General features: G+C 47.3%; 1 protein-coding gene across 1 annotated transcript in view; it reads left to right on the top strand.

The window, feature by feature from the left end:
• The first annotated feature begins 9329 nt into the window (after positions 1-9329).
• Positions 9330-26217, top strand: part of FREM2 (FRAS1 related extracellular matrix 2) — a 796190-nt gene continuing 779302 nt past the window's right edge. The window contains exon 1 of the mRNA XM_069640403.1: positions 9330-14874. Coding sequence (XP_069496504.1) covers positions 9861-14874 — 5014 coding nt within the window. The 5' untranslated portion in view covers positions 9330-9860. The remainder of the gene's footprint in view (positions 14875-26217) is intronic.

Below are 26217 nucleotides of genomic sequence, written 5' to 3'. Positions count from 1 at the left end.
GCTACCTACTTCTCAGTTGCCTATGAGAGAGGTCCCTCTGACATTTGTCCCAAATGTTGAGATTGCGGCCGATGCTGCACGAGGTATAGTCGCTGTGGACATTCCTGCACATTATGTATCGCAGTTTGTTCACGTCCCTTTCTCAAGACAGGAAGTGAACACCATAAAGCAATCTATTCCTGATATAAGAAAGAATCCGACAGGTTCTATAAAGAAATAGAGTCGGTCTTACAATCATCGGTATTCACCTTAAGTGATAATGATTTATTATTTCCCGTACTCCTGCCAGTTGATTTGTGGAAACAGATTAGGACTGTAGATGACGTACCTGGGTTAGGAGATACATGGGATAACATGGTTAGGTTCGACAGAGAAAGACCAGCTGACAAGCGACCGCCTCAAGTGATATTAACTCTGCCTGATAGGATTATTGTAAAATTAAAAACTATAGTTCCTGAAAAAAGAATAATTTGGGACAAGCTTACGGCCTGTCTCCAAGGAAAGTCTGAGGGTGCTACCGAGTTCTTCAATTGGTTCGAACAGGTATTTTCAGATTTCAGTGGACAAGACTTAGGCGCAGAGTCAGGGAAAAGGCTGTTTGTCGACAAATTTGTACGTGGATTGCTGCCTGACATCCAGTTACAGATTATGTCCCCCGAAAGCGCTTGGCAGGCGAAGTCTCAATCAGAAGTACTGCACATGGCTCAGTACTATGAAAATCGTGTAAATACTAAAAAGGAAAAACTTGAGAAAAAAAAGGGTGACCTGAAAACAAAAGTACTATTGCAACAGATCGTTAGAAACCCTAGAGGGGGTAATCAATTTAGAGGTCAATACATTCCACTGGGAAGTACGCCCCTGGCGCCGGTAACCATTAACCAGTGTGCCTATTGTCGACAGGAAGGTCACTGGTGCGCACAATGTTCGACCTTGCAGCAAAGGTCATTTGGGAACATGGATAGATGATCCAGAGGTCGCCCAGGTGCAGGGGGCCCTGGCAGAGGTCAGTTTGCACCAGAATCGCAGCAACCTTCCTCACAGGATAAGCAAGTTTCGAATGTGGATAATAGAAACATTTTTCATCATCCTTCTGCCGCGTACCTCTCTGAAGAGCTTCCTTTTGATGACATTTTGTTTCGTTTGGATTGCCCGAAACAGGATTTGGAACCAACGCCTATTCCCGTTCATCAGAAAGGTCCATACGTTGAGATGGTGGTGGGAAATAGGAAGCATCTATTTTTAGTAGATACGGGAGCACAAAAAATGTTCCATTGACCAGTCACGGGTTCCAAACATTCCCCTGTCAGGGCAGTCCAACGTCTCCGTAAGGTTTTCAGGCACACCTGTAGTTTGACCAGTCTCTTTGCTGGTACCGATAACACTGGGTCCCTTCACAGAGCAGTGTCCATTTCTGCTTACTACGAACTGTGGGGAGAATTTGCTGGGGTTAAATTTGCTGAAGGAATTGAATGCAGTAATATATTGCTCCCCTGATGGAGTTCGGTTGACAATTTCACCTCAGCAATCACTCACCTCTCAATTTTTGACTCGACCTTTACCGCCAGAATTCAGTAACATTCCGAAATGCTTATGGGCAATTGATGATAATGATGTGGGCATTCTTCAAATTGAACCTATTAGAATTATTCTGAAACATGGAGTAAAATTGCCTCGCATCCTGCAATATAAGACCTCAGTTGAAGGCGAACAGGCTTTGAAATGTATAGTTTCTGATTTTGTACATCGTGGAGTAATTGAGGAAATTACAGGTAGTGTGTGTAACAGCCCGATTTCACCAATATAAAAAAGGTGATAATGCGATTCCTTTTCGATTTATAATTGATTTGCGTGCTATTAACAAAATTGTGGCTCCTCAATTTCCCATTGTACCTCATGTTACCACGATACTAACTATGATTCCGGCTTCTGCCACTCACTTTAGCGTTGTTGACCTTAAAAACGCGTTTTTCAGTATTCCTATACATAAGGATAGTAGGTATTTGCTCGTGTTTACCATAGGTGGACGCTCATTCACATTCACTCGTGCACCACAAGGGTACACTGAGAGTCCAAGTATTTACAGTAGAGCATTGAAAGAGCAACTCGATACTCTCGAGTTGCCTACTACTTGCACGTTACTACAGTATGTAGATGATCTCCTCTTGACTGCTGATTCTGAGAGTGCCTGTAAAGAAGGCACTGTGTTGTTGCTTTGTCATCTAGCAAAACATGGCCACAAAGCTTCACTCAAAAAATTCCAATATTGTTGTCAGGAGGTCGCCTATTTAGGCTATCTCCTGTCAAAGGAGGGAAGAAGGTTGACAACTGAATGAATAAAACTATTTCTGGCATGTCTGTCCCAAATACGCAGAAAGAAGTTAGAGCCCTGATAGGTGTGGCTTCTTACTGTAGATTGTGGATCCCTAACTTTTCGTTAACGATTAAACCAATGCTGGCTTTGACAAAGAAGGGCATTTCTTTGCCATTGCCATGGACTTTGGAACACCAGACAGCATTTGATTTGCTCAAAACCGCGCTGTGTTCGGCACCGGTTTTAGGAACTCCAAACTATGAAAAGTCCTTCGTGTTGTAGGTGCATGAACGTGATGGATGTGCTTTGGCTGTGTTAACACAGGAACATGGAGGGAAGAATAGGCCGTGCGGCTATTTCTCATCCGTCCTTGATCCTGTTGCATGCGCTTTGCCGAGATGTTTGAGAGCTGTCGCTGCTGCTGCTGTGTCTGTAAAACAGAGCGAGGGAATGATCCTGGGTCCTGCGTTAACCCTAATGGTACCTCACTCTGTAGATATTTTATTTAATAGAACTTAAACGCAACACCTCACTTACGCACGATTGACAAGATACAAATTGATCTTGTTTGCTCCCCACATTCAAATTCAGAGGTGTTGTCTACTAAATCCGGCTGAACTTTTACCTGTCCCGCAAGATACTGTTGATGGTGACGAAACGTCACACTATTGCCTTTACACTACAGAACAAGAGACTAAAGGTAGAATCGATTGGAAAGACTCGCCTTTCAATAGTCCACAAGGAGAGCTATTTTGTGATGGCTCCTGTTTCAAACTTCCGAATGGTACATCCACAGCTGCTTATGCCGTCACTACCCTACGCACGATTGTGGAAACCAAAAGAATTATGCATAATTCCGCGCAGGCCGCAGAAATTATAGCATTAACTCGAGCTTGTGAACTTTCTGAAGGGCTTACAGTGAATATATATACGGACAGTCAGTATGCCTTTGGGGTAGTTCACAACTTCGGTAGGCTTTGGAAAGAACAAGGTTTCTTGACCTCACATGGCACAAAAATACAGTATGGCACTTTAATAGTGCAATTACTTTCAGCGCTCACGCTCCCTGTTCAGTTAGCCATTGTAAAATGTACAGCACATCAAAAGGTTACAGATGATATAGGAAAGGGAATGCTTTCGCTGATCAGATAGCTAATCAAACTGCTACTGATTTTAGTTCAGAAATGTATGCTGTAAGGGAAACTGCAAATGTTTGTACTTTTGGTGAAAGTATCGATTCTGTAAAAGACATTCAAGCAGATGCTACTGCAGAGGAGACCAAGAAATGGATCGAGGGTGCAGGGAGATTGGATGGTGATGGGTGTTGGGTGGACAATGTTGAAGGAAAATGGTTACTCCCAGACACCTACATTGCAATGATGGTCATTAGGGCTCATGGTCCGACCCATGTCTGTGCGCGTAAATTGACTAAAATGCTACATAGTGTATGGGCCAATGATAAAATTTTCAAAATTGCGGAGCGCTTTGTCCAAGGGTGCATGGTCTGCTTGCAGCACAATGTAGGAAAAGGTACCTCGACTCCAAGAGGGAGTTTCGCTCCACCTTCTGTTCCGTTTGAGGACATTCACTTTGATTGTATTGAGATGGAACGTTGTAACAATCTTAAATATGTACTGGTTGTCATTTGTGCATTTAGCAAAAGTGGGTTGAGGCCTTCCCTGTTAGAGATGCAACAGCCATAACCACGGCAAAGACTCTGTTGAAGGAGTTCTTTCCTAGGTTTGGGCTGCCGAGAGTCATCTGGTTGGATAATGGGCCACACTTTATTGCTGCCGTAATCCTACAAATATGCAAAGGATTGCAGATTGATAAACGGTTCCATTCGGTCAGACATGCCCAAAGTGCCGGATTAGTGGAAAGGCACAACAGCATTATGAAGAACGAGCTCGCTAAGACGTGTGCCGGCAACAAGTTAAAATGGCCGGACGCCTTACCGATCGTGTTGCTGTCGATGAGAACAACCCCTCAAACTAAGACTGGGCTCTCTCCCTTTGAGATGGTAATGGGGAGGCTTGCTAATATTTGGGGTATGCCAAAGAGTCACTCATTGCGGGATATAGAGAATGTGCTTCTTTCAGATTACTGTAACCAGTTGACTAAAAATCTATTTTCAATTTATCACCAGGTGCGAGAGGCATTACCTGTACGATACGAGGGTCCCGGTCACAGTCTACGACCAGGGGACTGGATCCTCACGAAAGTTTTTGAAAGGTCGCCTTGCCTTGCACCTCAGTGGAGGGGTCCCTATCAGGTCCTGCTAGTCACCCAAACTGCTGTGCGAGTAGAACTGGATTCATGCAACACACACCAAACAGATCCCGCAGCCCGTGCCATACGATACAGAAGACACAGAATCCCTTTCCAACGCTGTAACCAATGTACCCGAAACAGCAACAATTGACAAGAGAGTATCGGAGACCGTTCCAGAGTATGTAAGGCCAGACAAAACAGACATCTTGTCTCTGCACTCTCCAACAGTGGTACTTCCAGATCATCCATTTTCTGATCCCATTTCCGTTCACTCGCCACCTCCAGTGGGAAGTGACGACATACTTTTTCTTCCTTCAGCACCGGAAATTGTGAAATATAATTTACGTCCGAGAAGATAGACGTATGGCACGGTTTGACTGTGCATTTGAGGAAATCATTTGAGGGCTTGCCTTTTGGCTTGACTATATGAAAGGATTCTGTTGGCTAAGGGTTGTGGGTAAGACATTAAGAAGATGCGCGACTGGAGTCACCAGCAAACAACAATTGGTGTTTTTCGATTGAAGACTACGATGCCTGCACCCGCTACCGCTAGCAGTGAACTTTTAGATAAATATGTGACTAACAGAGACAATGATCAAGCGTGTAAGGGGACCCCGAAAATGTATTGTTGCCTTTTAGTAATAATAACTGGGTTTGTAGTAACCATTGGTTTTGGGTTATGGTACCTGGAGAAAGCATATCCGCTAGAGGACTTTTTACCTGTTGAAATGTATCTGTTATACCTACTCCTTCCGTGCAATTGCATACCTTGTCGCCTAGAGATTCTTCGCATAGACGGAACTATCAGAATAATACTCTTTTGTTAATAATGAATGCCACTCATGCAATTTTTAATAGAACCAACTGCTGGATCTGCTCACATTTACTGCAACATGGGGATAAGGGGCTAGGTTGGTACATTCATCCTTTACCTTTGACAACTGCTTGTTATGCTTCTCTTAGAGCACTATTCTTTGGCCGTTGAAATGCCAGCATCTCAGGGAACTTTGATGGTACAAATTTGAATAGTTTTGAATAGTTTTGAAAAACGTGTTTTGATGCCCCTGGGATGCGCACTGTTTGCAAATAGGAGTAAGCCAAACGTTGCTTCTGTTAGGCCCTCTGATAGATTGTCTCATCCTTTCCAGTCTTTGATCTCTTTCAAAATGGCTCCTATAGGCAATAAGGATGCCACGCCTCCATCTTATTCTGTTAACGATAGCCCCGATTCAGTTTTCTTCTGCATACAGACGAATGGAACACGTTCAATGGGTGATTTTAGGAGATGCGCCAACGTTGCGAATTTGACTAGTGAGAACAGACCTCTGTATGTAGGTGAACCTGTCTATTTCATTTGCTGTAATCTGGCATTTCCATAGTTGCCCAGGGATTGGCAAGGAACCTGCTATTTAGGGATTCTATTACCTGGGGTATTTATTGCCAGTACCGCAGAAATTTTGAAGACTCGTCCACGACGAGATGTGAAGGGGGATACTCCAGCGCAAATTCTAGGAGACATTATGAAATCCTTTGTGCCATTTTTTGGGCAAATTATGAATTCAGAAGATATCAGGAGACTAGGGAGAGTACTGTAGAAAACCGTCAACCGGACCACTGACATACTCTATAATATGACGTTAGAACAGAAAGCGATAAGATTAGTAGCTCTTCAGAACCGGATGGCATTAGATGCCATTCTGGCAGAGAGTGGAGGAGTATGTAAATTAGTGGGGTCCGCTTGCTGCGTTTACGCACCAGACTCTTCTTCAACGATCTTTAGGGCGATCCAAAATCTACATGTTCTTAGTTCGGAAGTACATGTTCCTGAGGGAAACTGGGAACTTAGTACATGGTTTTGGGACCTCCTACGGTCATGGGGATCGAAGTTGTTTTCGGGCCTACTGATTATCTTGGGTAGTTTTCTATTCCTTTGTTGTTGTATACAGTGTCTCCCTAGTATATGTTCGGTATTAGGGGGGTGTTGTGCGCAAGCAACAAGTGTATTATGGCATAAAATATACGCCCTAGATAAGGTTTCCAAGGAGTATTTGTTAAAAGAAACTCTAGTGTCTGATCTGATGGCAATAGATATGTCTGATAATGATTCGGGTGTATAGACGTTGAAATGTGGAGTTAGTCGTAAAGTGATTGGAAGTAGTTTAGCGCTTGGCATAGGCCAAAAGGAGGGTTTGTTAAAACTGATATAATATTGTTTTATCCTCATTGTATATGTTGGCCTATGCCCAGTCGCTCTGTGAGGAAATCCGCATCGCAAGGTCGTAACCTTAAGTTAATCGAGCCTCCATTTTAGGTCAAAGCCGCCATTTTAGTTATTCGTGCAAAGTCACCCCGTGGCCTAAAATGGCCGACCTGTGTTCTCTTGTTCTTACTTAACCTCTTCGACCTCTGTAGACGAGTTAATGTCCAACCTGCCTGCAGGCTACATGTTAGGGTCATGTAGACCTTGTCCTTTGTTGACCTCGGGATCAGGGGATTACTTGAATCGGCGATGTTAACCTACAAGTATATAAGAACAATAATGCTATCTAAACATGACATGCAAAACATGTTTGCCCTGCATTGAAACAAATGTGTAAAGAGTGTAAAGTTAAACCCAGAGAATAATAGTGCTTGTTAGTAAAATGTATTACGAAGTAAACCGCATGCACGAGATATGTAAATTAGGAATGAACCTGGCGCGACCCTAACCCAGTACATGATTAACTTGTAGGAGGCTGGACATCGTTATGAAGAAAACTGTATAAATATGCTGATGTCCAGCTGGCAATTCCTGTTCACTGCTCACATTGAACCTTCTGGTGGTCTCTGCGAAGTACTGACGGCCAAATAGCTATTTGTGTACTTTGTTTTGTAAACTGCTCAGTAATGCAATAAAGATTGTGGGAACCTTTACAAGCCCGTATTGGTGTATTCCTCTTTGCATGGTGTAAAAATCTTAATATTGTATTTTCTGATTCCACAAGCGCACCCCGGGGCCTTTCAGTGCTTGTCCTAACAATTCATTACATCTGCCTGGTTAAGCTGGTGGTTGCTATGACTATCTCTTTTACATGTCGTTTCTAAGCGCTGTATTAATAAATAGGTGTTATTAAAAGAGAATGTATACTTCTCAGAAGGATGGAGAGTCAGGGCAGCCAGTAGCGATTTAAATGTCCAAGGGCCAGATTACAGGAACTTTGCATTGGTGCAAGTGCAAAGTTGCACGGTATTAGAGCAAGGGAAAAGTCTGCCCTATTTTTAAAAAGACATACATATTAAGGAACTATTGCACAATGACAAGCGCAGTTTGGCATGGCATGGTATAAGCACCAGGGCCAAAATTGTCTAGTGTGAAAAGGATACTTTTTTATGCATTTTTGGCCTATTGCTAGTACCTTGCAACTTTGCACTTGCATTGGTGCAGTTTTTTTATGTTTTTATTTTTTGTATTAAGTACAAAGAACTTTTTACGCTGTTAAAATGTGCAACGTTTCTGTAATCTGGTCCCAGATAGCACATCAGTGTCACCCTTTTGGACAATCTGGAAGCCTGTCTATAAATGCAAACTCCACTGTTTTATCAGGGTTTTCGCGCGTAACGTGCAGCGTAACGTACAGCGTAACGCGCAGAGCGCCGTAGAGAGCGCTCAAGGCGGCACAGGGAGGTGGAAAAGGGGTGTTTAGTGCGTAGATCCAGTTATGTGCACCCACTGGCGCACACATTCGCTTGGTCAGATGTGACATTATGCAACAATACACTTTGTGTTCTGCACAGTATAGGCAGGAGTGTGGCGTGCGTTCTGATGAAAGTGTAAGCCGTCCTTTCATCCCTGTGTTCAGGTCTCGGAGGTGCGAGTAATCGAAAACACCCACACGTGTATTTTTTTAAATTTTTTATTAGTGAATTCGTTACAAAAATATCACTTTTCACAAACCATGCAGTTAGTATAAAAACTAAAAAAAATCATTAATTCAATCAAAAAACATGCAATCAATCACTAATATAACTAATTGTAATGCATACAAATTACGTCATGATTTACACACCATCATATTCAGAACATCTAAACTAAAATGAAATAAAATATCTTTAAAAAAAAGTCTTAAAATCAATTCATATTCACATTATATCCTAATTCCCAGCATTGTACGTGTGTTTTAATGTGTGAGCGCGACACGTGACACCCGTTTGCGTTGCGTTTGGTCTCTGAATGAAAGCAAAGCCTGAAACAATCGGGGTCAGCATTGTTAAGTCAGGCAGTGGCCTGATCCTCCCATTTCCGAATCTTCCCTGTGTGGCTCGCGCACAAACTTAACGGGGGGCAGAAAGAAGTCTGGCCTCTTTCCCTTCTACCGCAGGGGCAGTAAAACACCCCAAATATGTATCGTACACAGACTCTCTCGTAAGCTGTATTTAACACATCGCTTGCACGAGCACGTTTCCAAAAATGTGCATCTGGCGCCGCGGGTATTATTTTGTAAATGCGCGCTTATTTACAGGGCCGCGGGCGATTCCTTTCTGGCGTCTCGGGTTTCCTTCCACGCGGCTGCGATGTGGGGACGGGAGACCGCACGTGCCCGGTGAAGCCAGTCTCGGGGCAGCCCGGGGCGGGGTGCAAGGTGAGGGAGCGGGGGGTGGGGGGGGGTTGCTAGAGCGTCAGGCATGGATTCAAACTGTGGTCACCGTTGGTGTGCGCAGTAAGCACAGGTAGGAACTATGCATTGGACTAGGATGCCATCGTTTTGGCGACGGTGTTTTTGTCAGCGCTCTGCTGGGATTGGCAGGTGTCACGCAGCAGCGCCTCAGGCAGCCCTGTGACCAGCCTTGTGCGTGCTGATCCTTGCCACCCCCTCTCTGTCACTTTTCACCTGGGGATTTCCCTCCCGGTGCAGGGCGGCCCTTCCCAGCACCTGCAGCCCTTCACTTTCCTCCCCCCTCCTCTCAGTAACCTTCACCCCAGCACTCGCTCTCTGACTGATCCAGCCCATGTCCACTCAGTAGAGTCAAGCCGAGCCCCCCTCCCCCTCGTCACCCGGCGCACCAATCCCCGGGGACAGGGGCGGGGTCCGCCGGGCTCCGCTGCCCCAGGGAATCCGCAACTTATAACCAGCCGGTCAGGCGCAGGGTGCAGTGCTGGGGGTCCGGAACCTGTCTCTTCCACGGTGAGGAGCTCGGAGGGCCGGGGCGCACCTCACTCTCTCTCTCTCTCACAGGTGGAGTGAGTGCGTGCCCCTTGGAGGACAAGTGTCGGAGACTCACGGAGGTGTCCCCTGTGAACATGGAGAGGACCGCACAGGGCAGCGCCGTGGCGCTGCTGTCACTGCTGCTCCTGCTGGCTGCAGCCGCGCAGCCGGGGGGACACACGGACAGCGCGCCCCTGTCCTACGGACCCGCACAAGAGGAGGAGGGGGCCGTCCTGCTGACCAATAACGGCATTCGAGTGCCCTTGGGCAGGTCCGTGTACCTGGACCCTGTGCGCGACCTGTCGATCTCCGTGCAGCCGGGCGACCGCTGCCACCTGACCGTGCTGGACAACGACCCCCTGTCGCAGCGGCCCGGTAAGCTCTCCCCGGCCAGGTTCCCCTGCGACTTCGGACCGGAGCAGGTCAAGTACTCGCACCTCGGCTCCCGCAGCCCTTCCACGGACCGGGTGAAGCTGCAGCTGCGCTATGACACGCAGAGCCGCACGGTGGTGGTGCCCTTCGTCCTGCAGGCGGAGGTGCTCTTCACTCAGCTGGAGGTGGTCACCCGCAGCATGCCCCTGACCGTGGATAAGCTGCAGGGCACCAGTGGGCCCATCGACAGGAAGACCCTGGAATTCACCTACGACCGGGCCGCCGAGGTGTGCAGGGTGAGCCCCCTGGTGGGCCTGGGCGGTCTGCCCCGCTACGGGAAGCTCGTCAACTTCCAGCCCAAGGAGCCCGGGCACATGGTGGACTGCGAGGAGTTCTTGAAGCTGGACGTGCGCTACCAGCACACGGCCACCTCCAGGTCCCCCAATAGGGATTTCGTGCCAATGCTGGTGGAGCTGCTGGACTCGGACGGCCAGGTGCTGAAGCAGGAGCACTTCCAGATCCTGGTCAGGGTGCGCGAGGGCCTGGACAATACGGCGCCCAGGCCCAGCTTTGTGGCCATGATGATGATGGAGGTGGACCAGTTTGTGATGACGGCCATTACGCCGGACATGCTGGCGGCGGAGGATGCTGAGTCTGACCCCCAGGATCTCATCTTCAACATCACCTCACCCTTTGGGCCGGGTCAAGGAAGCATTGTGAGTACGGATGACCGCAGCCTGCCAATCACCTCCTTCCATCAGCGAGACCTGCAGGACCTGCGCATTGCCTACCGCCCTCCGGCCGCCGACTCTGACCTGGAGCGAATCTACGAGATTGAGTTGGAGGTGGTGGACACGGAGGGCGCCTCGTCTGAGCCCTTTTCCTTCATGATCGTAGTGCGGCCCATGAACACCTTGGCACCGGTGGTGACCCACAACACAGGCCAGCTGCTTTACGAAGGTCAGTCCCGTCCACTGTCCAGTGCCCACAATCTGGAAATTAGCGATGAGGACAACCTGCAGGAGGTGCGGCTGCAAGTGCTGGATGGGCTCCGGCATGGACACCTCACCGTGCTTGGTGCACCCCCTGCCCAGAAGTACTTCACTCCTCAGGACCTGGATGCTGGCCTGGTCATCTACCAGCACGATGGCAGTGATACCTACAGTGACAACATTATCTTCCGGATGAGTGACGGGCGGCATGAGGTGGAGTTCCTCTTCCCTATCACTGTGGTTCCCACTGATGACGAGCCCCCCACCGTGAATGCAAATACTGGCCTAGTTCTCTCCGAAAAGCAGGTGGTCCCCATCACCCCCTTTGTGCTCAGTGCCACCGATATCGACTCAGAGGACCTGACCCTAAAGTTCACCCTGGAGCTGCCTTTCCCGGCCCTTGGGGAGGTGGTGCTGCGGCAGGTGGAGGCACCGCAGGAAGAACCGGCATCCTGGCAGCACCTTCAAAGTGAGGGCCTTTACGAAACGGTAGTGACCACCTGGCTACAGCAGGACATACTCGATGGGAAGCTCTTTTACCGGCACACTGGGCCGCACAACACAGCCACCGTCCTGGATCATCTTGTCTTCAGGGTCCAGGATGACAATGACCCTCCAAACCAGTCTGGGGAAAACACACTTATTATTAAAATCCACCCCATCGATGACCTTCCCCCAGAACTGTACACAGGCACTACTCTGAAGATGACGGTGCTGGAGTACCAGCTCACCTACCTCAGGAGGAAGTTTCTCCGCTATACAGACTTGGACTCTGACGACAGAGACCTGAAGTACACAATCATTAAGCCCCCAACTGATACTGATGAGAACAATCCTGTCCAGATGGGCTCCATAGTGCTCACTGAGACCCCAGACGTTGTAGTGACCGAATTCACCCAAGCACAGATCAACCACCACAAGATAGCTTACAAGCCCCCAGACCTCGAGCTAGGTATCACACCTCACGTGGTTCAGTTCGAGTACACAGTGGAGGACACTGCTGGGAATACAGTGGGGGGCACCTTCACAGTCTTCCTGCAGCCTGTGGACAACAAGCCCCCCACAATCCTCAACACAGGCTTTACAGTTCTGGAGAGTGGGACCCACACACTCACAAGGACTGAGCTGGATGCGACGGATACGGACACAGATGGCCATCGGATATCCTTCACAATGACCCAATCTCCGAAGCATGGGCAGTTTCTGTACTCACTGAATGTCATGGCGATAGGGGAGGCATTTGTCTTAGAAGACATAGCCAAAGGCAGGATATCTTATATTCACAATGGAGATGAATCCAGTAGCGATTCCTGTACTTTGGATGTCAGTGACGTGGTGCATGTGGTGACCATAGTCATTAAAATCACTGTGCGCCTGGTGGATGACGAAGTCCCAACACTCATGCTTCCTCCTGGAACCATTGGCTCCTCTTTAGATGTTCTGGAGAACAGTGCTGCTGTCATTACCACTAACGTAATCCAGGGTACGGACGAAGACACAGACGATCTCATGTTGACTTTCATTGTGGAGGACCCCCCACTGTTTGGAGACATATTGGTGAATGGCATTCCGGCTGAAAGATTTTCACAGAGGGATATCATTGATGGGGCAGTCGTGTACGCTCATACAAGTGGTGAAATTGGGCCACAGAAAAAAGAGGACTCTTTTAATTTAACGCTGTCTGATATGTCTGAAGAATGGACAGTTGGGGGTAACACCGTCCAAGGAGTTAGGGTACAGGTGACAATTCTCCCAGTTGACAGCCAACCCCCAGAGGTTACAGTGGGAGTGCAGTTCACCGTCATTGAAGGTGATAAGGGCGTAATCACACCTTTGCATCTGAGTGCAGAAGACATAGACACCCCTAATGATGACATCCTTTGCACCATTGTTGTTCAGCCCACTGCTGGGTATTTGGAAAACATTTCACCAGCGCCAGGTTCTGAAAAGTCAAGGGCAGGGACAGCTATAAGTGCATTTACATTGAAAGATCTCAGGCTGGGGCATATATACTATGTTCAAAGCATCCATAAAAATGTAGAGCCTGTGGAAGACCGGTTCAACTTCCGATGTTCCGATGGAACTAACTTTTCCCAGAGGCATTTCTTTCCCATTGTCATTATACCAGCCAACGACGAAAAGCCTGAAATCTTCATGCGAGAATTTGTTGTCATGGAGGGCATGAGTTTAGTTATAGATACCCCCATCCTCAATGCGGCCGATGCCGATATCCCAGTGGATGAGTTGACGTTTATCATCGCCAAGCCTCCCAAACATGGGCACATTGTAAATCAGCTGACAAATGGAACGGTCCTGGTAGAGAGTTTCAATCTGGAGCAGATTAAGGAGAGCTCTAGCATCATCTATGAGCACGATGACTCGGAGACAACCGAGGATAGCTTTGTGGTGAAGCTCACAGATGGTAAATTCACTGTCGAGCAAACCGTGCTCATCATGGTCATTCCTGTAGACGACGAGACTCCTAGAATGACTATTAACGATGGTCTGGAAATTGAGATTGGGGAAACCAAGATCATCTCCAACCGAGTGTTGAAGGCTACTGATTTGGATTCAGAGGACAGGATGCTGACTTTTATAATACGGTATGGCCCAGGGCAAGGGCTTTTACAGAGAAGGAGGCCCTCTGGTGGAACTGAGAATATTACACTCGGGATGAACTTCACCCAGGATGAGGTAGACCGGGATTTAATCCAGTATGTGCACTTTGGGCAGGAAGGTGTTCGCGATCTCATAAAGTTTGATGTGACGGATGGCTTGAACCCCCTTATCGACCGCTACTTTTACGTGACGGTTGGAGGCATAGACATGGTCTTCCCGGACGTGATCAGTAAAGGAGTATCATTGAAAGAAGGGGGGAGGGTAACTCTTACAACAGACTTGCTGAGTACAAGTGACCTTAACAGCCCAGATGAGCACTTGGTGTTTAGCATTACCAGGGCACCTATTAGGGGCCACTTGGAGTGCACAGACCGTCCCGGAGTGCCGGTCACTTCCTTCACCCAACTGCAATTGGCAGGCAATAAAGTCTACTACATTCACACTTCAGACGATGAAGTGAAGATGGATAGCTTTGAGTTTGAAGTCACTGATGGCTACAACCCCGTCTTTCGCACCTTTCGTATTTCTATAAGCGATGTGGACAACAAAAAGCCGGTGGTCACAATCCATGACCTAGCAGTCAGTGAGAGCGAAAATAAACTTATAACCCCCTTCGAGCTAACTGTTGAAGATAGAGACACCCCTGACCACCTCCTCAAATTCATTGTGACCCAAGTGCCTGTTCATGGACAGCTCCTGTTCAACAACACCAAGCCAGTGTCAACTTTCACCAAGCAAGATCTTAATGACAACCTCATGAGCTACAAGCATGACGGCACCGAGTCGGCTGAAGACAGTTTCTCGTTTACAGTGACCGATGGCACCCACTCCGATTTCTATGTTTTCCCGGACACAGTATTTGAAACAAGGAAGCCACAAATGATGAAAATCCAAATCACGGCCGTAGACAATGGGATCCCGCAGATTGTAGTCAACAAGGGCGCCCCCACTCTGCGTGTCTTGCCCACGGGTTACCTGGGCTATCTCATCAACAACAAAGCCCTGAGGGCTGAGGACAGGGACAGCATCAACCTCTTTGTACGCTTCCGGATCACGGATGGACCGCTGCATGGATTCCTGATCAACCTGGACAAAGGGAACCACAGCATCATCCAGTTCACTCAAGGTAAACCCCCCGTACTCTCTGTCTTTGCTTTGCCCCAATATGGCGTTCCCCCTTTCGCGCATGGCTGTGTTATTACTATATATGGAGTCTGATTGCATTTCACCAGAACAATGCACAGTGCCTTTCACTGATATCTGTAGCTACACATTTTTCAGCCTTAAGTACACATCATAAACTTAACCTATTTTTTGTTTTTTCTGTAAAATGCGAATACTATATTCTCTACATAGGAAATGAAATGCCATTGTAAATACTGCAAACAAAGTAATGAACAAACTGGGCAGGCTTATACTGGGGTAGATAAGTTTTATGCATATCACCAAATTCCCAAACCGTGTTATCCTTCTAAGAAACATGTTATCATGATCATAGATCAAAACTGCCACCATTGCAACATTCTTCAGTGAACCAAGTGGTGGGCAAATAGATCTGTATTCACAGGACACCTGGCAATAGGCTTTTTTTTTAAATTGCAGTTAAACAAGCTACCAGTCCCTTGTGTGCTTTGCCTTGATTCCTAAAATGGCCTCCTTACCATTCCTCGTGTACATTCAAGCTGTGTTCTGTGGTTGCTGCCTTTCTCATACTGCTTGAGATCCGCTAACTTGGCTACCGTGAACAAACCAGATCACATGTACAGTTAGCATTATCGGCACGCTTCCACCATCAAATGCAAATTCCTACGCTCCTTGCATTCCAGCCTCACATCCCATCCCGTGTCACATGTTGTAGCTCCCCTCATATGTTCCCCCAGCGATGGGCACTGCGTTTGGGGGTTTCCGGTCTGGGCTTGCACTACATGAATGCCCAAACCAATCGTCTTCCTGCCTGGCCTAGAACGGACGCAACTCTCTTTCAATTAGAGAAAGGGAAACGTCTATGTCTCTCTCGAAAAAAAAATTGCCATTTTGAAAGCTCCATCAATGCAGCTTCGTACCTATACATCGACCTTTCTGTTTCCAAGACCACCTGTTACTGACGGCAAGGCGAACTCATTCCTTTTGTGTCCGAACTGGCACAAACAAAAAGGTCTTGTGGCCGAAATCAGCAGATTCTGCCACAAACAGTAGGTTTTGTAGCAGATATGCGCTGCAAACATGAACCCACAAACGCCACCCCATTTTGTATTACCCAAATTGGTTGTTTCTAATTGACTGTATGGTACAACTGCCGAATTCGGCCAGAACCATTTGGTCGTTTAGAAACAACCAATTTGGACAATCACCAGAGGCGTTGCTAGGGGGGGGCTAAGGGGGCTATAGCCCCTGGTCTTTTGGTTGTAGCCCCGGATAGAATCTCAGGAGCTACAGCCAAAAGGCTGGCTAGCCCCCAGTCCTGACAGCTCCGACATCAGCGTAGCCCCGGGTCTTTTCCAGACCTAGCAACACCCCTGACAATCACTACCAAACATGGGGAGCAGGGGTGTCCCCCAATCCCCATGTTTGGTAGTGATTGCCTTTGGGGGCAAGGGAGTATCCCCCGCTTCTGGAGGTCTGGAGGCGGGGAGCAAGAAAAATAAATAATAAAAAAAGAAAAGCGGACCCTGCGGTGTCAGATCCGACCCATGTAGGAGCAGAGGCATTGCTAGGGGTGGCTGACGAGGCTATATACCCGGGTCTTTTGGTTTTAGCCCTGGATAGAAGCCCAGGAGCTACAACCAAATGGCTAGCTAGCCCTGAGTCCTGACAGTCTCAACATTAACGTAGCCCCGTAACTATTCCAGACCTAGCAACACGACTGTGTAGGTGGGATGTATCTGATGCTGCAGGGTCACAACTTGCACAGTCGGCGAAAATGTAAGTAGGGGGTGTGTGCGGTGTGTGTGTGGGGGCTTTTAATTAGGAGGTTTTGGCTGCGGCAAAATTGGTTTTACTGTCAATTCGGCCACAAATATTGTGACACAGCCAAAACGTATACACCCCCCCATTTCTCAATCCCTCTCGTTCTCTCTCTGTCTCTCACTTACTATGTCTTGTCCCTCTCTGACACACTTTTCTAACTCCTCTATCTCTTGCCTACTCTTTCTCTTCTCTCGCTCCCTCTAACTTTTACACACTCACTTCCTCACTCCATCTTAATCTGTGTTGCTCTCGGTTACCTTATTTCTGTTTTTTCTGCTTGCTCTTCTGTTTCTCTTCTCTCTCTTCCCCTCTCTCTTACACACACACAATTCCTCGCTCCATTTATTTATTTATTGTGCATTTGTAAAGCACTTATACATCAAGAAATTGTGTTTCAAAGCGCCCACAGGGCACAGGTGAGGGGTACATGGGAACAAAGGCAAAGAATAAACAGATGATTAGGGGAAAAGGTGCGGTCTTACTTGGCCTTGTGAGCATTCAGAACGTGCAAGTGCAGGGAGAGAGTGGGGGTCTGGGAAGGGGGTAAGTGCTAGGAGTTCCACAGAGTGAAGTGACAAGGAGTCAGTTGTGTGCAACAAATATAACTAAAGGGCGCCTGGCGGAGTCCTGATATGCCCAGGTGGGTACATATATGAATATCAAAAGAAATCAGGATGAGAGATCCACATACAGCTGTGTGGTTTTGAAACTATTTATTCTGATCTCAAAAACAATTTTTGCACAGATGATATTTTAGATATTTACTTAACTTCCGATAAGCACGAAAGTGACACGGACAGGTTCGAAGTTAAACATAGGAAGTGCAGATGTGTACCAACCTCTGGAATATAGAGGTAAAACTTCCCAACATGATCACAAGAAAATATGACATTGGGTGAAACAAAACTTGAAAGAGTGCTGCCCAGGGCTTTTTTTAGTCTGTGGGTGGCTAACAGACAGTGTACACAACATTATATATAAGACCTACAACAGGGGTTAAACAGTTGTGTCACAGATCATCAACACTGTATTGTTTCGGCCATAGGGGGCTGTGTTCAAGCCCGTTATTAAGGTGGCCATCATCAGGATAGACGCAAAGCGTGGTTCTGTCCGTGACAGTTATCTGTGGGTGAAAGGATGGCTGTCAGGATCTCGGAATTATTTGTTTCTATTTTATAATTATTAAATAATGGCTGGTTGGTGCCTGAAAAATACACCTAAGAGTGTATAAAAGTACAGTTTACAGTCAACAAAGAGTTTGGTGGTGTGGCTGTGCTTGCGAGTCCCTTTTCAATGCAGGACTATCAAGTGATCAGTGCACTAAATTGGGTAGACCACGGTTTCCTGAGTAGGAAGTTTCATCAGGATCCAGAAGGTTATTTGTTGGCCTTGGAGGGTCTCAAATCTGTGTGAGAAAAGACCCGTCTGTACGTCATACCCCCGAACAGATTGTTATTGCAGCATGTGATTGTGCAGGCTCATTATAGGCCTTAGTGGGTCTCAGATCAGAGCCCGGGCTCTGGACGTTATTTGCCACACACTTCCTTGCTTTGTCTTAATCTCTCTTGCTCCTTTACCCTCTCTCTGTTTTCAGTTTTCTCTGCTCTCTCTTCTCTCTCTCCCTCTCTTACACAAACAAATTTCCTTGCTCCATCATAATCTATTTTACCCTCTTTCTGTTTTCCCTGCTCTCTCTTCTTTCTCTCTGTCTCTCTTTCACGCACACACTTCCTCGCTCCATCCTAATCTGTCTTGCTCTTTTACCCTCTTTCTGTTTTCTGTCTTTCCTCTTTCTCTTCTCTACGGTACTCTCTCTCACTCTCTCTTCCTCTCTCTCACTCACTCCCTCTCTCACTTCTCGTCTCCCTCTTCTATTCTCTTCTCTACTCTCGCTATCTCCCCCTCTCTTTTTCTCACCTATCTGCCGGTTAGTGTTTGTCTTTCCAAGAGTGCAAACAGTGCTTAATTTGTAAAAGAAACAAGTGCCAGGCCCCAAGAAATCTTGGTTCACTATGGCCCGGCTCAGTGCTAGATTGGCCCACCACCAGCCCATTGCACTACTGTTCCATGTCACATGTTTGGCACTGCAGCAACTGCTGGAACGGGCCAGTTGTGGGATGGATGGGGAAGGAGCGCACATGGGTTGAGGAGGTATAATGATAAGCACTGATGAAAGCGGCACACCTGCTGCAATGAGCAAAATACAAATACATACCAAGCATAGATGAGGTATACACAGGGCTGGTCATTGGGCCGGATCCTTCTCGGGATCCAGCCAGAGCAAGCCACCCCAAACCCCTGCTCTGAGCTGGCGAGAAGAAGAAAAAAATATAAGTGCACGCGAGCAAACTGTAACTTCCTCTGGTGACCCCATGCAAGAGGTCACAAGAGGAAGTTACAGTCCTCAGCCACGACCCAGTTTATTTATTTATGCAATGTTTGACGGTTACTTGAATCGACAAACATTGCATAGATAAATAAATATACTTGTATCCAACAAACATTGCATAAATAAATACTCCTATTAACATCACACACGATGCAGCCACCCAACTGCTTTCAGAGGGGAGCTGCAGGCGCTGTGCTGGGTGTGCTTCAAGTAACGGAAAATGTTGCTTGTGGCAAACAGAAATCACATTGTTTGAATAGTACCCAAGGGGAAGTTTTTTTTATAAAATGGAATGAAAATTGTGCATTTTAAAGACTATTTACTCAGCAACACTTGTCAAAACTATTTTCAGCATCGTAAAGTATCTCGTCACCAGTGCCATGGAAGTGGAATTGATATGTAGTTTGGAAAAGAAGCAGCATGAAAGAAATAGTGCCGTTTAAAACTATTATTTTGGACATTCCCTCTGATCGGAGGTCAACTGGGAGCTCCGCCCCATTAACCCCACCTCCTCGGGCACCGCCCTCCAAATTCCACCCACACCTCGGCCCTTGTGGGATACCCCCACCAATTCTTTTCCATTTCCCCCTCTGGGTATACATATTAGTTAGAGGTCTCATTGCTTTAAGTAGTGTTGCCATGACTGTGCCAAGAAGCAAATTGTGATGCGATATATATGCCACTGCTCCCTATTACTATACATGAATCAGTGCTATCGCCAATTAAACCATGAGTGCAGATTTCATAAAGTGTGCACACTGAGATCTAAATTACTCTGAGAAGCTGACCATTTTGAAATATTGGGGACAGGGCCTGGAAATTTTTACAGTCCACCTTGCACTATGCTTCTGCCTACCCTCTGTCCTGCCGAGACCACAGTTCCACTACTTTTTGTTGGTACACTTCTACCACTGATGCACCCACTATTGAATACTCTCTTGCAGTAATCAAAATGCCGCAAAACTAGAATAGGGCAGGGCTGGATTTCAAAAGGGCGTGGTGCTATGCTGTGCATGCAGCTGCTAAACAGATACATGCTGCTCTGAGAATGCACAGGCCGACGTATAAAAACACCAGCCCTAGCGCGCTTTCCAGACAAAAGTGTCTCCCGCAACAGTGTTGGCCTCGTGTATGGTAATAATGTTCCTTGAAACAGAGGAGTAGCCAGGATTGTCTAGCAAATGGGACCTGAAGCTAATGGAGTTGTGCCTGCTGCACTGACACAAATATCTGTAAATGCCCGCACAGCGCTGCTGAGTGGGCATTTACAGATTTTGAGTGGGCCTTGCCCCTCAGGCCCTACCCTGCCTACGCCTCTGCTTTGAAAACGTGCATACCATGACTGAACTAATCAATCGGCGCTCGCGGACACCTCAAACCAATAAGTAATTGATCCGTGGAATTGCTGCAAAAAAAAATGCACCCTTCCCTTCAAACTGAAGAACGTTTTGTACACAGACCCACACAAAGGATAGCACACCCAGTCTACAGCAGATTTAAGTTTGGTACAGTTTCCCACAGCATATTTTCCGTTCACTGCGCTGTGAAATAGTCACGTTGCAGCGGTGATCCATTGGAGTAAATAGGCAAGTCACAGGTCGCCTCGGAATTCCAGTGCTTACTTGAGCCTCCATGTTGAACGACCTGCAAGTCCAGTACCTTGTGTCCAATGCTTGCTGGGAAAGATCAGAGAAAAGCTTCTCTCCACGGATCATTAGCTGAACTTAAAGCGCCATATTTCTAAGTATTTCAAAATCTTGACACCGAAAACGGGTCATGCAAGTTCATCAATTGTTCATCTATATTCTAAGATGCAACTTTAGAATTTGGGGCAGATTATTTAAAGACAGGGATGGACGCCGACATTCTGAGTGGTGGCCTAGTTCTTTCCCACCCGAGAAATGCAATGTGCTGTACCCGTGAGATTTTGGGAGAATTAACGAGTTGCCTGGGATCAGACACAATTACTCTCCATCTTGAGCTAAGAGTGTGATGGGAGTGGGAGCTGGACCGGAGTGGAGCCGAGAGGGCTACTACTGTCCCGATCCCAACTGCTTCAAGGACCGAAAAAAAGGCTCAGTTGCCGCTGGCCGCATCTGCGGATTCTTGTGTGCCACTCCCTACCCGTGTGCACCAAACAGGGTGTGTCTAAGACCCACTGAGTCCGTGCCCCCCTGTGTGACTGGAACGCATGGACAGTCACGCACATGTTAAAAAAACAGGTGACCTGACCATGTGACACAGTGGCAATAAAAAATAAAGAAATACGCTGGTGCGCCGCTTGGAGCATGATTGCTTACCAGGCGGCGCATCAGCAGTTTTATATTAATTAGGCAAAGTTAGGGCACAGTATGTATATACTTCTGTTGTTGTTGTGTATGGTGCAAAAGATAGGATAGGTCGGGTCCTCAGGGCTAGTTGGCAAACTTGTCAGAAGTTAGTCAACCGGCCTGGAGGACCCGACCCACCACAGCATCCATGGGCCCGGGCCTCGACGGCAACTGCGAGGTTATGCTGCATATTGCGGCCCCTGGCCTGACGAAAATGAGAATTTCAATGCTGGGCCACCAGGCCCGTGCAGTAGCAGCGCAGCAGTGCTTATGTGGCAGTGTGCCCAGTGATGATCTCCTCCCAAACCCCCTCCCTCCCCAAAAATGCCAGTGAGGAAGCGGCCAGCCCAGTGGCCGCACAGCGCACCAAGGCCTTTGCAGCTTGTCTGCTATTCAACACAGTGTGGTGTGCTTAACAGAAGGCAAGCTGCAGAGGCCTTGGTGTTCTGTGCGGCTGCCCCGCCTGCTATTAAGCACTCCACTGTATTAATAGCAGTCAGATATCCACTTAAAAAAAATGCCAACAAAGGGGCGCCACCCGGTTCCAAGCGTGACAGAGGAAGGACTCTGCAGCAATAGCTGCAGACTCAAAAAAAGAGTGCATGTGTTGAAAAAAGAGTGCCAGTGTTGGCCACCGGCAAACACCGGCACAAATTAAGCACTGAGTGCAGAGCCCCAGGAGTGAGACGCATCTGTTCTCCCATCGCATGCTGTGTGTCTTTCCTTGATGTTTACCAGAAACGAACCTGCCTTACCTCTCAGATGCTGTGTTGAAGCAGGTTTGATTGTCTGGCATCTTCCTTTTTCTTTGGAACTGATGAGTAATATTCGAAAAAGTGCCACATCGAATGATTTGTGGTTGATATTTGAATTTGGACAGACATGTGTTATCTATTAGCTGAAAAATGCATAGGCGTGGACCATGCCCAGTGATCAGTCTACCTGCAGTTCGGCAGAGTAAGAGCCGGCCTGATGTTTTAAAGCACAGCATAGAATCGTGGTGGTAATGCAATTCTTGAGGAAAGAAAAAAACAATACAACTGTGCAAAACATGCAGAGCCATACTAGAGAATGAGTGAAGGAATAGCGCTGCTGGAAACTGTCAATTATGCTGCCTTTAATGAAATCCCCATTGTACAATGGCAAATTACCATCTGCCAGTAATAAACACTCCACCACAAATACCGCTCACTATGAACGTTTCTGGGAGTAATTACCACTGGTGGTAATAATAAACATGTCTGAATTGTGTTACAGCTGGCAATCATAATTATAGCAATGGCTGGATTTTCCAGCCAAAGTAAGACCAGCTTTTTATTAGTCTAATACAAGTACCACTCATAGCCAAATGCTACTGTGTGAATAATGTGCCATGTGTGAAGAGTAAACACATGGGGTGAAAGAGTGTGGTTTGTTCACTGCTTGTCACATGCCTGCCCCTAAATTTAAATAGATCTTGACCTGATGTATGTTTACTGCAGGTTGCAAAGTTCTTGGTGGTATTTCCCACTGCTGGGATTTGTTTAGGTGCTAGAAAAGTACAAACATATGTTCCACGGGCTACATTTTTGCCAGAATTGACCTCTACTCATGATAAACACGGCATTAATATGTAATTGCAATAAATGTATGTTATTGCTTGCAAAAGCATCCATCTTGGGAGAGCGGTACTTTACCACAGGTGGTATTTTTTCTGTCATAAGACCCAAAGACTCTGTCAGTTTTAGAATATAAGCATGTGCATATGCACAGTGCCCTTTGTGGCTTGAGGGGAGGCATGCTTGCTCAATGCTGGCCTCTGCCATCCTATATAATAAAAGGCCACATGTATGTTTGTCTGATGCAGTCATGCTCAGTAGAGACTGTTCGCTTCACCTGTTGTCAAGGCTAGAGGGAGCTGTTGCCTTTGGACATATAGTCGTCCTACTGTGTTAATGAAAACCTGCTGTACAAGATTGCATTACGATATACCACATAATATATCAACACTCTGGAAATGTCTTTCCTTATGCACTTTGGCCTGTGTACATGAGCTTTCACACTAGTCATTTAATAATTCACATAACGTCCTCGGTCATTTACAATACTGTTGGCAACCTAAGACCCTGGTCTTTCAGCAAACTCACTTCCCTGGATAGTAGCATGGGTTGTTTTCACTCTTGGATGACCTTTCAGTGCCTCTGTGCTATTTCTGTACGGATGGCCACCCACGCGTCTACTGGTTTCAAACACTCTGAAGCTCTTGGGCAGTCCTCTGTTCTCCAGTACAATGAATCCCTGACATTGGGGCTTGTTTCGAGTCCGGCGGTAGCCATGCCGGTAAAACCGTAGTGATTTACTGGCGCCAGACTTGCCGGATTAACCAGGACATTACAGCCCCTGTGGTCCGGTAAATCGGTCGCCGAAAATTCTGTCAATCCCCATTCCCGTGGTGTCCGACAGGACTCCATGGGAATGGGGAGGACGAAAGCACCGGCACGGTGCGCAACTGTGCTGATGCTTCCGTGAAACTCTGTGGGTGCCGTCCCACCACCAGGTCTGACCTGGCGGGCGGGACGGCACCCGCCCGCAGAACTCGTAGTTTGCCAGTCTGGAAACAACGGTGCCGGTAAGCTTTCCAGCACTGTTGTTTCCAGACCAGCAAACTTATAATGAGGGCCATAGTTTAGCGGCTCAAAAGATCATGTCAGTCATTCAAAGCCGTCTTCTACAAGTCTTCATTGTGGACATGTGCAGCGTAAACAGTTTGGGATGGCTAACCACTGTACTTTTAATAGTGATACTCCTATATCATTCTACCTCATTACAGGTTGAGGAGTTTGCTTCTTACTAATGTCAGAGCATGTATGTGGTTTACTTTTAATAGCAAACCCCAGTAGATAGAGCGTAAAGTGAAGTAAATGTCCACGTGCAGCAGTGCTGGAAATGAGACAAAGAGACTGGGGTATTTCCACCCGAACCTCCTGCGTGCGCACGGGGAGTGTATCATGTTGTGGGGGGTTGGATTGTCAGTGGTGTGGGTGGGACTGAGGGGCGGAGTTAGGTGTAAAATAATGCGGGTGCCCTGAATATAGGATGCTGGCTGTTTTGCATAAAAACAAAGTGCATTTTGGGAAAATAAGAATGACCGCCAATTTCTCAAACATGTCTGTGATAGTATTTCAAAAGTGCATTCCTTCTGATCGTGCAATGCACACTTACTATGATGCTCGCTTCATCTGTGAGAATAGTTACCATGACAGCAAAATGTGTGAGAACACGAGATATATATATTTATACAGCTTTGGACCGTTTCATTGTTTACGTGGTTTTACTGGTGACTTTCAGATGCAGTGTATGAAGCAGTTGTATCTTACTGCTTGCACTGAGACTCCAAACACATAGCATTCAGGAAACTCGCTGCAGGCATGGGCAGATAGGTTCCTGAACTCGGGCTGAGTTTGGGCCTCTGGGCTACATAGAACAGGCGCTCTGGCACGACAATTTTTGCCGGATACAGCTGCGCCTTGTTCCCGCCCAATTCTGTTCCTGAATTGTGCATCCTTAGTAGTTGGGAATGTGTGCCCAGGCAGTGTGTTTCTTCGGACTCAGAGCCGCAACTGCTATTAAGGCCTGTTGATTCTTAAGCAATATACCACAAGCGGCGGGGACATTACTGTGTCAGGTAATGCCCCGGGGCCCATAGCGAAGTGAGAGCCTTAACAAAGGCTCCGGGGCATTACCTGACTCGGTAATGCCCCCGCCGCGTGGGGCATATTGTTATAAGTACCCCGGCCCGCAAGATCTGCAAGACCAGGGTACTAAAAGCAGTTTTTTTTTCTGTCGCGAAACGCTGCAGCGTTTCAGAACAGAAAAAAATAATGACTGAGAAAATGGCCCCGCTTCCAGCCTCCTCATTGGTTGAGGGGCTGCCACGCCCTCTCCGGGGACAAGGGCGTGGAATCCTAGGGATTCCCGGCCGGTTAATGGTTCTTTCATTCTGATTCTCCCTCGTCCGGTACTAAAAAAGTTTCTGAAAGGTGGTTCTCATCCTCAGGGCCGCCATATCAGGGGTTGCAGCGCGCACTGTGACGGCATTGTACACCATATGAATAATAGTACAGAAAAGCGATGGAAAGTGGAAAATCTACTGCGCTTAACCGCAGAGACCTTTTCTGCTATAATGAAAATCTTCGACGCGACAGAACGAGAGAGCACAGAAGACGGTTGTCTCCCAGCATATAAATGAATGTGAAAACAAAGTGGTGTCCAACAAATTTGCTTCATAGTAGCCCTGTTACTGGCGGAGTGGTTGTAGTGCAACCAACGGCCAAGTCATCCATTTGCCTTGTCGTGGGGTCCTAATCGTTCTAATTGCCGAGGGTGCAGGATCTCCCAGGCTTTCATGGCTATTGATACACTGTTAGAATCCCTCAGAGTTCACTCTCGATTGTAACTAGGTGTCCAGGCCATTTCCCCCTCCCCCTTCCACCCCCAGGGGGAAAGTCACAACTGGGTCCTGTGCCCGACCCTAGAAACGGAAAGAAAGAACACCAGCAAAGACCAGAAAGGATCCACTGACCCTGCCAGGTGAAGGCCATCATGGAGCGTTGATGCTCATTGGCTGGTGTGTTGATGTGTCCGGATCCGAGGCATCAGCTGTGTATGCCACATTATTGGGCCTCATTCCGAGTAGGGCGGTAAGGGTTAATGGTCACCGGCAACGAGACCGGTGCCATTAAACCCTTACCGCCCTACTACGAGTTCCCTTTGCGGGTCCTTCCTTAACGCCTGCTTTTAGCAG

This window comes from Ambystoma mexicanum, chromosome 7q, assembly GCF_040938575.1.
Source record: "Ambystoma mexicanum isolate Mex_15411 chromosome 7q, UKY_AmexF1_1, whole genome shotgun sequence".
Classification (NCBI taxonomy): Eukaryota; Metazoa; Chordata; class Amphibia; order Caudata; family Ambystomatidae; genus Ambystoma; species Ambystoma mexicanum.
Note: the sequence above shows the minus strand (reverse complement) of the source record. Positions and strands in the feature narration are given on the sequence as shown.